The 16,438-nt window shown below is 43.5% G+C and overlaps 1 protein-coding gene across 1 annotated transcript in view; it reads left to right on the top strand.

Moving 5' to 3' along the window:
- The window catches only part of LOC126235028 (guanylate cyclase 32E-like), a 434,536-nt gene that overhangs the window by 35,393 nt on the left and 382,705 nt on the right, over positions 1 to 16,438 (top strand). Inside the window, exon 3 of the mRNA XM_049943763.1 lies at positions 15,083 to 15,212. Coding sequence (XP_049799720.1) covers positions 15,083 to 15,212 — 130 coding nt within the window. The remainder of the gene's footprint in view (positions 1 to 15,082; positions 15,213 to 16,438) is intronic.

Below are 16,438 nucleotides of genomic sequence, written 5' to 3'. Positions count from 1 at the left end.
CCATTAACAAGGTGCCCCAAAAATTTTATTTCTTTGGCAAGAAAGAGGCACTATTTCGGATTCAAACGTCTTCGAAAACGACAATGTCGGACATATCGCAAGGACACGTCGCCCAATTAAGATGTCGAAGCAAGTTGCCCATCATAGGTTCGAAAGTGGCTGGATTGTTACACAGTCTAAACAACATACCTTTAAACTCATAGAGACCATCAGTAATTATGAAGGCAGTAGCACGTCTGCATGTGAATAGTCTCGAAATATTTTACTCCTTTCAGTCAGTCGAGAGTGCCATCAATGTGTAGCAATGTATAGACATCTTTCTTTGTGATTTTTTTCAGTCGTCGGTACGCGACCCACAATAGGCCTGTACAGTCCTCCGTCTTCACAAGGACCACAGGAGAGGACCAAGGACTCCTGAAGGTGCAAGAATGCGATCGTAATATCTTCTCCACTTTCTCCTGGGTTATCCATCAATTAGTCAGCAATACTCTACATGAGCGCTGGCTAACTGTTGGACGATCCCGAATATTGACATGATATTTTACTTTGACCACTAGCCTGTCTTTCATCTTCTTCAAATTTGACAGCATCCGAAAATTGACGCTGAATGGCTATCATTCGCCGGTATTCTTTCTTGGTCAGGCCAAATCCTATTGGTAGTTGGTTAGTACCCTTCTCCCTTGTGTTGTCATTAGTGGTAGTGGAGCACTAGTCTTTATCGACGACACTAAGCTGCTCTTCCTGGGCTGCTTCAGTTCTCCCTTAGTACACCTATATGGATGAGTTGTGGCTGCTCGCAGCAGTTAATGATCCAGAATTCTCCTTGACCACCTACGTGCTTAATGATCGTCGTTGGCACGTAGATTTCCTTTGTGAGCCTCAATAGCTTCTTGCAATAGACAAAAGCTTCATACGTAGATTGGAACTTAAATAGTGGCAACACTGCTGTGGAGACACTATGCAATGGAATCTATTATTGTCGCTGATAGCACATGTTGTTGACGTACCTACCTTACCTCCGATTAAATGGAATCGCCCGTCCCACCTCACCTGCTTGCGCACAATCGAGGGAAAAATAGTAACTTGTGAGCGAGCTGTCTAACGTAACGGTGTCACTATGTTTTCGAAACTGGAACAACGGAATTGGATCAAGATTGAATGTGCCAGAGGTCGTACAGTACGACAATGTCATCAAGGTCTTCAAGAGGCGTGCGGGGAATCGACATTGCCGTACAGAACAATGGCACGTTGGGTAGAAGCCTTCAATGAAGGTCGGCAAACTGTGGCAGGCATGTATCGGGAAGGTCGTCCTAGCGTCTCTGAAGATGATGTGCACGCTGTTGCCGCGTTAGTGGACAGTGATCGACGCCATACGATTCGTGAGCTCGTCCACGAAACCGAATTAGCACACACGACTGTGCTTTCCATCCTGAAGGAACGCCTGGGCAGGCGAAAAATATCATCACGATGGGTTCCGCACGACTTGACGGAAATGCAGAAATGGATGCGTAACGACGCTGCTCAGACGCACTTGGAGCGCTATGAGCGCGAAGGAGAGGCTTTCTTACGCCGCATCGTAACACTGGATGAGACATGGGCCACATCGTACGAGCCAAAACTGAAACGCCAATCCAGCGAATGGCGTCATTATGGGTCACCGCAAAGTCGAAAGTGCGTCAGAGCCACAGTATGGTGAAAGTTATGGTGATTCTCGTGTGCGACTGTGATGGTGTTATCCTAACGCATTACGTTCCTCCACGGCAGACCGTCAATGCACAGTATTACTGTTCGTTTTTGGAGCATCACCTGCGACCAGCGAAAGAAGCGGCGACACTTTCTGCGCAACCCTCCCATCATTTTGCACCACAATGCGCGGGCGCATACAACGCAAGCTGTGGCTGCGCTGTTCAGTCGATGGGACTGGGAAGTACTGTACCATCCAACATACTCCCCATACTCCCCGGAAATAAGTCCTTGTGACTCTGATTTGACTCCGAAGATGAAGGAACCACTTCGTGGCATTTGCTTCAGAACCGTTACACAGATTCTACAGGCAGTAGACCGCTCCATTCGCACCACCAACAGAACAGGCTCTGCTAACGGTATACTGCGCTTCCACATCACTGGCAATGGGTTCTACACAACGCTGGTGACTGCTTTGAAGGACAGTAACAGGTTCAAACATGTAACGCTTTCGTATCGGTTGTGAATAAATAGTTGCCACTATTTAAGTTCCAATTCTCGTAGTTAATCTGAGCATCCCGATTGACAACTGTAACTCGTATTACTGATGATGGCAGGATAACCAAGTCTTCAATGGAAAACAGCCGCCTGCAGTGGCTGGTACCTCTGCAGAGATGACAGACACCGGCTACAGCGTGCTGGGAAGCGACCTCGTCTAGACTACGGTGACGGGCTTCGTCCGATAGGTCGACTATAATCTTCTGCAGTTGACTGGCGTAAATGTTGCTGTTGTGATTATTGACATCTGATAGCGTAGTAGTCGTCGAAAATTCGCCTTCTTTCTCTGCAGTAGGATACAACGTGTGCACAGTGGAAACAAACCGGCGTGTTGTCCTCTGTCCTCCGAAGTCTATTCTTGTACGGGCTTCGTACTTGGCGTAGGAGTTGGTTGCATCTGCGTTGCTGGATTGTTTTTTGACAGCGTCAGTGTAAGATCAGGTTGGCAGAGTCCATTGTTCCTTATATATTTGGATGGTGGCGATGATTAGTGCTGAAGACTGACACTCCTTCAGTATCCTCTATTACTTCCTGGTGTATGGGGTCGACGTTCATGGCTGCCACCTTTCATGTACTCAGTCCGACAGTTCTGAGTGCCATAAAATGCTGCATCTCTTTTCTCACAACCTGGCGTATGAGAGAGGCTAGGTCGAGGTATTCTTCCACAATTGCCACAGGGACCACATTTGAAAGCCGGTCATAATTATTTCGTACGACTATTTTCTGTTGCACGTTCGTTATACACTGGCATCACTTAATAAATTCTTCTCCTTTTATGACATCCTTTAGCAGAACTTGTTTACGTGTCTTCTGAAGCTCCGTTCATTAAGTGTGAGTTTTTGTCAGCTTCTGTCATATATGGATTCACATGTGGTACAGTGCCAATACATCCCCGTGGCACCGGTCCCTTTCTTCAACTACTCTTCCTGCTGATAGTCGTCTAACGTTTTCTTTAGTTAGACATGGGATTTGTCCCAGCTATTGAGATTCTCTTAATTGTTATCTCACAATTGCTGGACTCTGTGTCCAAGTAAAAACATATATTTGCACAAGCATCAAATGTCGTGCCAGCCGCTGAATTCGTCAGTTCAGCTGAACCCTTTCAGACATTTCGTTGGGTCCCGACCAGCGCTTCAGAAAACACCAATGAATTCCTGGTATGCAGCTGACTTACTGCTGTTTTGGATTCCATCGGTTTCCTGAATATACGGATCTTGTGAATGAAATATTGCTTGTATCCTTGTTCCTGTCCATGTAGGCGATGGCTTTGATGTTGCCTAATTGATGCCAAAGTATGTAAATGTTTGGAAGTACTCGGCGTTTCCACCGAAAAATATCACGTGGGAAGCACACTCAAATCCAAATCTTCAATGAAATACAACACCGATCACTGAAAGCATTTTTACTACGAATACCAACCTACAGCCGGAACAGAACTGAAATCCTCGACCTTCGTTATTATGGAAATGCCTACCACGCAACGGTTTCTTTACCCGTCGAAAGAGGAAGAAGTCAGTGGGTGCGATGTCAGGACAATACGGGGAGCGACCGAAACTTTTATAGTCCAAAGGAGCAGTGTATGAGACTTCATATATACAAATCGCTAGTAACGCATAAACCATTTTCAGAAGTATAATACGATTTTATAGCGCATGGCTGGTCAACATTATCTGAATTTATGGTGAATGTCACAAAATTGCGTCATGAGCAGCAGAAATGTATGCAGAGCGATTCCAGGTAAACAGTATCTAACTCATCCCATACTCTTCAATACCATCTAAAGACTTCGCGAAGTTGGAAGTATGTATAGGAAGGAAGACTGATAGCAATGAAACTTCAGAAGTAACAGTTCTTACAACAGATGGAATACGTCCGCGCGTCAGTTCTCGTCAAATACTAAGCCAAAAAAGCGTTCTGCATACTCTTCATACAATAGATGGATGAAAATATGCATACACCATCAACATATTACCACGACTGATACGGTGTAGAAAAACCGTTGGCATTCGAAACAGCATCCATTCGTCTCGGAATGGACAAATACAGGTCCTGCATGGTTTTCAAGGCAATTTTATAGCATTCTTCCAGCAAAATAGTGCAAAGTTCAGGTAACGATGATGGAGGTGGATAATGATCGTTCTCTCTTCTCTGCAAACTCCGTCCGAAAAGGCCTTGAAGCGCCAAAGGTACCGGTCGACCGCAGTGTCATCCTCAGCCCATAGGCGTCACTGGATGCGGATATGGACGGGCATGTGGTCAGCACACCGCTCTCCCGGCTGTTGTCAATTTTCGTGTCCATAGGCTCTACTTCTCAATCAATTACCTCCTCAATTCACCTCACAAGGACTGAGTGTACCCCACTTGCCAACAGCGCTCGGTAGCTAGCCAAGTCGGACAAAGCTTGATTTCCGTGATCTGACGAGAAACGGTGTTACCACTGCAGGAAGGCCCTTGGCAAAGTGGACGACGAAGACTCACTTCGGCATCACGTTTTCCTGTTAAAGGCTTTTGGATCACCTATGAGTGGTTTAGAAATTCCAGCTCGCTCTGGAATCCCCCGCTAATGGAGCTCCCTTCTTGTTGTTTTGGTGGCGACAGGGTCGCGAGTGCGACACTCACTTGTGCAGTGACTTTTGCAGGTGTCGTTCTCTTATGTTTCATCACAGTCTTCATTGACCATTTGTCACGACCGGTCAACACGTACTTCCGTCCGCGTTGTGACTTACTGGATGATGCTTTCTTGTTTTCCATGTATACCGTATAAATCTTCGATATCGTGCCTCTTGAAACACGAATTACTTAGGCTACCTTGCCTATAGAAGCACCCACCATATGATCACCATCAATTTGCCCTTGTTCAAATTTTCTTAGCTCTGGTATAATGCAGTCACAACCACACAGAAGTTTGTTCTGACCACGACTGACACAACGTACTGAAGGCATTGTATAGGTGCAGTTGGTGGGCAAATACAAGAGCGCCACCTACAGAGTTGGCTACCATCTGCATTTATATTCAAGTATGCATTTCTCGAGCTTTCCATATTTTTGTCCATCTCCTACAGATGAGAATGTTGGGGGCTTCACTCTGTATAAGGCTCTATGAATGCAGAAATTTTGCATGATATTCTGAATACAAGAAAGGGCGCCGCTCGCTGGTTTCCCCTAATGCTCACTCACATTCAGACAGCCCGCCGACCCGAGCCATCAGCGGAAATAATGAAGCTGTGTCAGGACAATCTAAATTACTTCTTTAGCCGCTTAATCAACGCCAGAGCAAAGCAAACCATAGAAACATGTGTATTTATCACCGTCGAGTAAGACGAAGACCCAACAAGTTTGAAACTGCCGTGATGTGATGTTAACAGATTATGCTCATAAGTGGTAAACCTTCACAGGAGCACAGTACCAAAATCTCCTAACGACGAGCCGCGCGGGATTAGCCAAGCGGTCTCAGGCGCTGCAGTCATGGACTGTGCGGCTGGTCCCGGCGGAGGTTCGAGTCCTCCCTCGGACGTGTGTGTGTATGTGTGTATGTGTGTGTGTGTATGTGTGTGTGTGTGTGTGTGTGTGTGTTTGTCCTTAGGATAATTTAGTTTAAGTAGTGTGTAAGCTTAGGGACAGATGACCTTAGCAGTTGAGTCCCCTAAGACCTCACACACATTTGAACATTTCTCCTAACGACGTTAGGGCGACGTGTCGAAAAGAAGTGCCACGGGAAGCTCCCCAAGGAGTTGTTTATGCTTCACGACAACGCTCCAGATTATTCTTCATCTGTGGTCAGTCCACATGTTCCCATGGATTTCTTTGCTCCTTTGTCTCTGAGCATGATTCAGCGGCTAAAGAAGCCATTCGGTATGGTCTGACAGACATTCAACATTTCTGCTCATTCTTTTGGTCGGCGGGAGCAGTGGTGGAACCCAATGGGGGGTCGCTCTTAGTCATGTTTTTTCATTTCTCTACAGTTTGGATCCTACCACATCTTCTTATGCCTGTGTTTCGGAGTTGCCCATGGTGGTGCCCACGCACACACAATTCCAAAGACTAATGCCTTGTCGATGCAACTCCTCTTCTCTCATTTGTTCGTTTCAGTTACATGTAATCTAACGAGGGCGTGCTGAAAAGTAAGGCCTCCGAATTTTTTATGTCAAAACTCTTATGGCAATTTAAATAAATCAAAACGTTATTAATATTCTGCATCTTTGTTCTTCATGTCTACATATTTATTTCCCTACATAGCCACCCTGGCGACGAACACATTTCTCCCGACGGGAGTCCAGTTTTTGATGCTTGACTGTAAAGTGTTTGACTTTGTTGATGGACCCGCAACCTGACTTACGCTTGCACCGCTTCATCAGTATCAAAGCGAAGTGCTCGGAGGTGTTCTCTCAGTTTTGAAAACAGATGAAAATTGGATGGGGCCAAGTCGGGACTGTGTGAAGGATGGTCGACGACAGTGAACCCAAGGTATCGGATTGTTGCAGCGTTCGTGTGTGGCCTAGCATTGTCATGCTGAAGGAGAGGGTGCCTCGTGTGTGGATGAACTCTTCGAATTCGATACTCGATTATAGCATATTGTTTCTCACGCGCCGGCAGAGTTACGTTACACACTGCAATATTACACGTTACCACCCTGAGCCCTCAGGTGGCAGAGGGTTGCAAAGATAAAGACACACAGAACAAAGATATAGAATGTTAATAACGTTTGTTTTGTTTAAAAAGCTTTAAGAGCTGTCACATAAAAAGTCGGAGGCATTACTTTTCAGCATGCCCCTCCTAGCAACCTATCCTCTCCTCGATGTCTTCCAAATACACTGGTGTCCAAAATTAAAGCAACAAATGGAAATTTTGCGAGGTTGCTTTTATTTTGTCACAAAACAGTATAAACAGGTGACAGTAAAATAGAAAGAATGTAAAGAATACAGAACGTAAATAACTGCAACATGCATAACGGTAGACAAAAATGTTCTTCGTTTTTTGCCAATTTAACGGATTTGCACACGTTCCGGCAACTGGTTAATGTGCTCAGTACGGGGTGTGACCACCTCTGGCAGCAATACAGGCCTCACAGCGACGAGGTATGCTGTGAATGATATCATCAGTCTCACGGTGAGGTAATAACGCCCATTTTTCCTGCAGAGGTGCTCGCAGTCTTGGACAGTTGTTAGTGAATACTGATGTGATGCGAGCCGTTTACCTAGTGCATCCCAGACATGCTGTATGGTATTCAAATCACTAGTGTGAGACGCCCCGCCATGCGTTCAGTATCTTCCGTTTTCAAGAAAACATCAGCCACCCGTGCTCTGCGAGGTCGAGCATTATTGTCCATCAGAACGAAGTCTGGGCCCACAGCTCCTCGCAACAACCGCAAATGAGGTCCCAAGTTATTGTCACGATACCTGACAGGAATTAAACCTTGCCGATTCACCCGTAAAATTTCATGAAGAGGGGTTCGAGTGGTCAGCATAATCCCTGCCCAAACCATTAGGGATACTCCTCGATATAGGTCTCTTTACACAATGTCTGGGTCCCGAAATCGTGTTCCAAGTCCCCTCCAGATGCGAATCCCTTGAGAACCACTCTCCAGACTAATTCGGGACTCATCTGCGAAAACAACATTGTCCCACAATTCGGCCGCCCAGGTGGCGTTTTGTAACTCCACTCTAGACGTTCCCTTCTGTGATACGTCAGAGGCAGACACACAACATATCTCCTACAATAAAGGCCACTCTATCGAAGTCTTCTGCAGACCGTTTGCCTCGATACGACCAGTGGATGCTGCGAGCTCATATGCAAACTGCCGGGCAGTGATAAGGCGGTACTGTCGGGCCCTTACAGCCAAATAACGGCCCTCTCTTCTCAAATCACACGTGATCGGCTCTGGCGGGATACAGTTTCGGTCTGTATACACTGTCACCACATCTGAGAAACCACAGAACGATTCACACTAACCCATCGGCCCACATCAGTTTGCAACTGTACTGCTTCCTTTTTTCCCGAGCCTATCACCGCGGAGAGTCCACAGCGACTGTTTATGTGGAGCGTTCCGGCAAACACTACGTCGTTATGTTAGTGATAAAAATATGTCTCACTTCATGTCCAGTTAATTGTATTTTTCTTTTTTCCATGTCTTTCAATAATCTTCGCTCTTCATTTAGTTCCTAAGACTTTCAGGTTGGTTGTTCTTTCAGTCCAGCTCGTTCTTGTCATTTTGCGCCATATCCACGTTTCAGCAGCTTCAAACCGATTTCCTTTTAATTTACCCAGAGTACAATTTTCAGTTCCTCAGAGCAGTACACTCCATACAAATGGTTTTGTAAAGAATTTTTTGACATCTGTATTCATACGTGTTCTTCAAACTGCTTTTCTTAGTCGTAAATGCCTGTTTTGCTAATACAGTCCTTCTCTTCACTTCCATTCAGCATCAATTGTCCTCTTTGATTATACTATTGTCATTACAAAGTTGTTTCACCTGATCAGTTCTGACATCATCAATTCTTTTGTATTGGTTTTCACTCCTCCCATATTTTTCCGTACTACCATTTCTCTCGTTTCTCGTTTGTTCGCTTTTAATTTCCACAGTGCTCGCAACATCTTTAAGAATCTACATAAAAATAATGTATCTCGTTTAGGATACGTCTAACTACCAGAGGAATGCGAACCAATTTATCCGTCTTACTTGTATCGAGCAACTGTGCTGTACAACGGCGAAAAAGTGGCTCCTCGCAGCGTCGTAACATTTAAGTCTCATATTCTAACTTATTAGTATCGGATATCCCTATGGTTATGGTTTCTACATCGTCGATACCTTGGCAACAGCCCTTTCAGTTGCCACTTATTTGCATGACCTGAGCCGTCGCTAATTTTCTTCTCACGTATACCACGTTTCCCTTTTCAAAGTCGTCTTTGCTGTACTCTGATTTTGTAGTATGTGCCTGTAAACGAACCACCTACGGCAGTATGTTCCTGTGAATGTGTAAATGAACCACGTTTGTTGATACCCTGTCAAGCCCTTTTAAGCGGATCGGTGAATACCTCTTTTCAGTCTCTTTTTAGCTTCGCATGTCTACCAACAGGACAATCGTTACTTGTTCCATTTTCTCTTCCCACTCTGTAGTAATACACTGTACATCGCGACCCTTGTCTATTTCTACATGTACTTCCCTTACAACCACGTAATGAAGCCTGCTTTTGACCACGTGGAGTTATGAATTTTTCTGCTCGCATCGTTAGCGTATCTGTTGTATCATTCATATTTTTATTACTGCCATATATCAGTTCCAACATCACAGTCATGTGCACCCTCCTACCCTACAGGATTTAAGCAACTTTGACCTTAATTTGCTGCACACTCAATAAAAAGGAATGGGCCATGTCACTGGGATAATATACTCCTTCCCTGCTTGCTGCCGGAGTTGCCTGTATTAAAAGCCATTCGTGTACACCGATTATGCCTCCACTGTTTTCAAACATCTGTCGCTTTCCATTTTTTTGCCTTTCCTCATTTCCAGTCCTGACATGACAGACACGCAGCCAAACCACCTCGCTTTCTTCAACGCAAGTCCATTGCACTTGAGCGTTAATAACACCACATTAAGAGGCCATCGTTGGCTTACAATAACGGCTCCAAAACAATAAAGAAAATGAAAACCTTTATAAACAACAGCTATCTTCCAACCTGATAAACAAAAGCAATGTATTAGGTTGATCCATAATATGTTCGTAGCGTGTTTGTTTTGCATGTTGGTATTCCGGTTGCTTTGAATTTTTTATAGATTGTCTTTTCTATTTTTAGTTCTCTGTCGGTACTTGAGTTTGCATATTGTCATTTTGTCGTTTGGAAATAGTGAGTGTAGCTGTGGGCGCTAGAAAATGAAGTGGAGAAACTGGAACATTTCCGACGTATTCTTCTGATGAGATCAATAGAGGAGTGACAGCAGCGGAGGCAGAAAGAAACATTTTCACTGTGTAAGGGCATAATCCCAATTGGACAGCGCATGGCAAGAAAATGGGTTTTTTCGTTTTAAGGAGGATCATTTCGACATTAGTGACTCTCCACATTCAGGAAGACCTTCGGAATTTGACGAAGGTAGCTTAAACGCATTAATCCACAATGATGCATGTCAGTGCACCCGAGAATTGGCAGATGTGATGAACTGTGATCACTCCACCATCGTGTGACGTTTGCATGCAGTGGGGAAGGTTCAAAAATGTTCTACACCAAAATAATAAAAACCAGTTGGTGGCCATATGGGCATCTCTGCTTGAACAACAACACCGACCATTCCTACCCTGTATCGTTACTGGTGATGAGAAATTGTGTCTTCACCTACGTGAAGTGATGCTACCCGACGATAATGGCCGTCCGCATTCTACTAGACAGATAGAAAATATTATACAGGAGTTGGGTTGGGAAACCACTCCGCACCCACCTTATTCTCCTGATTTTGCGCCCTCAGATATTCCCCTTTACCGCTCTAACGAATAACGTCAAGGAACTTCCATTCCGGATCAAAATGCGCTCCGAACAAGACTCTATGAGTTCTTCCCCTCAAAACCAAGTCGCGTAATCGTAAGTTACCCCAGCGTTGGCAGACTGTTGTAACTAGTGAAGGAGAACATATTACTGATAACTAAAGCCTCTGTTATGTGTATCTGTTATGAAACTTCCTGGCAGATTAAAACTGCGTGCCGGACCGAGACTCGAACTCGGGACCTTTCCCTTTTGCGGGCAAGTGCTCTACAAACTCAGCTACCTAAGCACGACTGATGAACCGTTCTTACAGATTTACTTCCGTCAGTACCTCGTCTTCTACTTTCCAAACTTCATAGAAGCTCTCCTGAAAATCAAGTTTCCGTGAAGTTTGAGAGGTAGGAGACGAGGTACTGGCGGAAGTAAACCTGTGAGGATGGGTCGAGAAGCTTTCTTGCGTAGCTCAGTTGGTAGGGAACTTGCTGGCAAAAGTCGTGAGTTCGAGTCTCGGCCCGGCACATAGTTTTAATCTGCCAGGAAGCTTCATATCAGCGCACACTCCGCTGCAGAGTGAAAATTTCATTCTGCATCTGTTATGATTATTGAACTTATGAAAAAATTCTACAAACTTGTGCACTGTGGCATGTCGACCATATTGGTTCAAAAACTACGCCAGAGCCACAGGCAGGCAAAACTGTTATGCATTGCGAAGCAAAACACGGCCGACAGGCATTGCAAAGCAGAGCCAGCTTGGCGCGTTACAGCAATAGGACGTTGAAATATGCTAGTAGAAGAACAGAAGCCTTTTCTCACTTACCACCACCGAGATGAGTAGAGTACAGGCCTTAAGTCCTAAACAAACATAATCTGGAGTGTGTAAGTCCTCAGCCATTCGTGTACTAAAATATTCTCGTCTCAGTATCACAGCCTACACCGTAAGACTGTGACATCCGGAGTGGCATCCCAGAATGCATGCCCTGAGTCACGAGAGCAGTCGCCACCAGAGCAGATAGCTGCCCGCTCCCTGGAGGAGGGTCACGGCCACTTCTGTAGTATCATCAGCTCTGCTGCCGCACTGTCATCACGGTCGAAGCTGGAGACGCTGCTGACCGTAGAATTCGAGTGACGCCACGCTAGGCCCAACTCTTTGTGCTGTCAGCAATACCGGATGTCTACTGTTTCACATGGGAAGCAACTGGATGAGACCACCAAGCTGTTCCTGATGTACTGCTGCCAAGGGCTGGAATAAAGGAGTCAATTAAACAAATCTACTGTCATCCAGATATCTCATTTCACTCTCCACGGGTGACAGTCCATGGTTCATTTAACAGCACCAACTTAATACAACACGCACTATGCATAATAAAATAAAGTTCATAATAAACATGAGTCAAAAAAGGTGGTATTATTGTCTGTATTACTAAATGGTCCAGTCTTAATTGCGGGTTGCCTGTCTAACGGTTTCCAGGACAACCAAAATTTGATTTTCAGATCGTATAACTATTGACCGATTTTAAGAATTAGTCTGCCATCAAGAGGTATACTCATATGTTAAATGTTTAAAACAGTAAGTTAAGCATTGAGAGTTAGAAACTGTGTATATGTCTTGAGGTAGTTCTCTGAAACTCTTCCTTGCTGGCACCCCCAAAGAAATAATGAAAGAAAAGCGTTAATTGCTTACTACATTTTCGTTGTTCACGCAGTAAAACTTCAGCATCAGGTATGATGATTTAATTTGTTACTTCTTTACCACCAACTCCTGTCACAACTTATTTTGTAGACAGTATCCATTTAGAAAACCTTGGTCTAAGCAATAGAATTACAGAACACCAACAAGCAACCACACGCACTAAAAATGAAAACAACGAATATGCACAACATTTTTGGACTGTTCATCCACTTGTGCAAGAACAAATTTCAGAACATGTGAAATACTACAGGAAAAGTTCTGTACCAAATCGTGCACATGCTGTTGTATAGATTTCATCATAATTTCAAGCATTTCACAAACACGCAAGAGGAGGTATTTATAGTTTCTAAGATAATGAAGAGGGGTTTGTAAAATGGCACGTCGGTGAAATTATATGTCCTAATACTCTGAATGGCAAAACACAAGGAGCCATAACGCATCAGACTGTAAATTTGGGGTCCATTTCATTTTATCTGATACATTTAACTTACGAGGACATGACTTTCAAATGTGACAAAACAACGCTGAATACTTTATTATTCGTAAAAGTTTACAAGAATTTATTTGCATGCACGCCAAAAAGCACAAATCTCAATGGATCACAATTAAAAGGAAAAACTATGATAAAGACACAACATAACTTCATTAATAGTTAAAAATTGTTTGTAGGTTTACTCATGCTAACTGAAACAAGTAGAATGAGCAGCGAATAACACAGCTCAGTACCAGTTCAGTCTCTCTTGCAAAGGATTTAATATCGGTAGGTATTTAAACCGGTGAAAATACTTCCTAATCAAAAGTGATATTAAGTAAAATCTGTTAGGTGACACTGACGGCGCCATTAAAGTCCCTGAATTTCCCTGCGAAGACTTCCTAGTTTCTCTCTTAAACAGCAACAGGAAAATTCTACTCCAGTACCATTAACGTCGCTTTAATGGATCTGTTAATAGGCTATGTCAGATTGCCTCCCATCTCTGCAATTTGATGGGGCAACTGTTCTTTGTAACGGTCAAATACCTTTATCACTGGCAGTACTCGCGATGATGATGATGATGATGATGATGATGATGATCCTTCAGTCTGAAGACTGGTTTGATGCAGCTGTCCATGCTACTCTATCCTGATTAAGCATTTACATCTCTGAATAACTACTGCAACTTACATCCTTCTGAATATGTACTGTATTCATATTTTGGTCCCCCTCTACGAATTTTAGCCCCCACAACTCCCTTCAGTCTAGACTGGTGATACCTTGATGTCTCAGAATGTGTCATATCAACCTATCCCTTCTTCAAGTCAGGTTATGAAACAAATTTCTTTTCTCCCCAATTCTATTTAGTACTTCCTCATTAGATACATAATCTACCCATCTAATCTTCCGCATTCTTCTGTAGCACCACGTTTCAAAAGCTTCTATGCTCTTCTATAAACTGTTCGTCATGCATTTTTCACTTCCATATCGCTACACTCCATACAAATACTTTCAGAAAAGATTTCCTAATCATTAAATCTGGATTCTATCTCAACAAATTTCTCTTCTTCAAAAATGTTGTTCTTTCCATTGCCAGTCTACATTTTATATCCTCCCTACTTCGGCCATTATCAGTTGTTTTGATGCCCAAATAGCGAAACTCATCTACAACTGTAAGTATCTCGTTTCCTAATCTGATTCGTACGGCATACCTGATTTAATTCGACTACATTCCATTATCCCAGTTTTGCTTTTGTTGATGTTCATTTTAAATCCTCCTCTCAAGACACAGTCCACCCCGTGAGACCTTAACAGTCCACTTCGTTCAACTGCTCATGCATGTCCTTTGCTGTCTCTGACAGAATTACGTCATCGGCAAACCTCGATGTTTTTATTTCTTGTGTCTGAACTTTAATTCCTACTCCAAATTTTTCTTTAGTTTCCTTTACTACATACTCAATATACAGATTGAATAACATAAGGGATAGGCTACAAACCTGTCTCACTCCCTTCTCAACCACCGCTTCCCTATCATGCCCCCTCGACTCTTATAACTGCCGTCTGGTTCCGTACATGTTGTACACAGCCTTTCGCTCCTTGTATTTTACCACTGCTACCCTCAGAATTTCAAAGAAAGTACGCCAGTCAACTTTGTCAATAGCTTTTATAAGTATACAAATGCTGTAAATGTAGTTGTGCCGTTCCTTGATCTATCTTCTAAGAGAATTCGTGGGGTCAGTATTGGGACGAGCGGGACGCACAATTTAGAGCAGCTGGCAGCAGCTAGGTGTCCAGTGTCGTCCAGCCAGCGGGCTTTTCACTGTGACAATGTTCTACTGTGAATAACTCTGGAAAAACTGTGTGCGTGCAGAGGAAGTCATTGCTGTTATAGCCCCGGCGTTGTGTCACGGCTGTGGACGCTGCACGGACATGAGTGCACTTAACTGATAGCGACACTACTCATTTTGAGTGCGTATAAGATGTAGTCGAAACAGATATGTATCCTGCGTATATACCTCCGACCAATCTCCGTCAGTTTTGAACGACACTGAAATATTATTCCTCTCTATCAGAAGAATAATCGACAGAACTTTTAGTTTCCACACATTTCTACGTTTTTCACGCTGAAATCGTGTTTTCTTTCAGTGCAACATGCCTGCTTCTGCTTCCGTGCACTGTACAACGACGTAAAGTGGGCGTCTGGTTGCAGGAGCTGGCCGCAGTCCACGGGCTCCAGCTGACTGACACGTGTCTTTTCTCAGAGCGGGACTACGTCTCCATGAAGCCTTCAATACAGGAGATGGACCGCATCGTGGCTGACACCTTCCAGAGGACTAGAGGTATAGGCGGATCGCTACTATAGTCCCGTAATCGCTACAAGACATGTACTCCACAAGTTATCAGCAAACTTTGTGGGCGTAGTGCATCTGTACAAATAATGGTAATAGCCATAAAACAGGGTCCTCGCCATGGCCTTATCTGGATTCTCGCCTTTTCTTAAGTGTAATATTCTAGTGGAAGAGTCCTAGGACCATATGAAGCATAGTTAGCGAATTCATACATCCACAATATAGTTTTCCTGTGTTAATAAAACAAAGAAGAGCAAAATTTGAAATAAATGTGCATTTGTGTGTGTTGGTCACCTGGACTCGTCGATGTTGAAGGAGAAGTCCAAACTCGTACATTACACGTCAATATACATACGGCAAACACACGGTCCAGTGACAATGTGACCGCCACCCATTTTCGGTGTCAACGTGCAATAACCATTCATAGACAGCAGGTGGAAGCACTAACACCAGACGGTATAAACTCGTAAAGCGCGGGAGGGAGAGGGGGGTGTAATGTAATAAAATAAAATTAATATTCTTTTGTGTCTGTTAGTGTAATGTAATGAAATAAAATATGAGCCGTAACTTATACAAAAAAGAAACACACATTAATGCAATGGCTCAGCATAAAAGAGAAATAACTAATGTAGGAATATTATTAACAGTGTAATATGCTGTTTAATTTAGCCCGACGTGTATAAGCACTCAGTAAACTAGCTGTTCTGAGGGTAGTTACGTAATCGTCGATAATTAATTGTCCTTTTCTTATTTCCCAACACCAGATAATATTTGCCAAGTCTGTTCAATGTACACTACTGTAATACGTAACTTCATCGTGGTTTCGTCTCGATTCCCCAATATAAGATAACAAGAGTAGCATCTACAAATGAAATCCTATAATGGAACTGGAATCCTGTGACCAGACCTTTTCTGCCTGGGATGTTATCTAGTTATATAAAGAAAATCTGTAAGTAAAATTGTTAAATTATTAGTAGCTGCCTCCGGTCTCGTGGGATCTGAAATAATGTTAATTGTCCTAACTGACGCACGTCTCGTAGTTGAGTTAAAAGAAAAATGTTAAAGATTTTTCTAAGATGGCGCCTAACAACGAAAATTCTTTGTTAGGGCCCATATCTACTTAAGACAGTCTAGGTATGAGACGATCAATTAATTGACCACAAACACAAATTCTTTTGACAAAATAACCATTATATTTTTCGGGCCTTAAGTACAAC

The sequence above is a fragment of the Schistocerca nitens genome, chromosome 2 (assembly GCF_023898315.1).
Source record: "Schistocerca nitens isolate TAMUIC-IGC-003100 chromosome 2, iqSchNite1.1, whole genome shotgun sequence".
Classification (NCBI taxonomy): domain Eukaryota; kingdom Metazoa; phylum Arthropoda; class Insecta; order Orthoptera; family Acrididae; genus Schistocerca; species Schistocerca nitens.
Note: the sequence above shows the minus strand (reverse complement) of the source record. Positions and strands in the feature narration are given on the sequence as shown.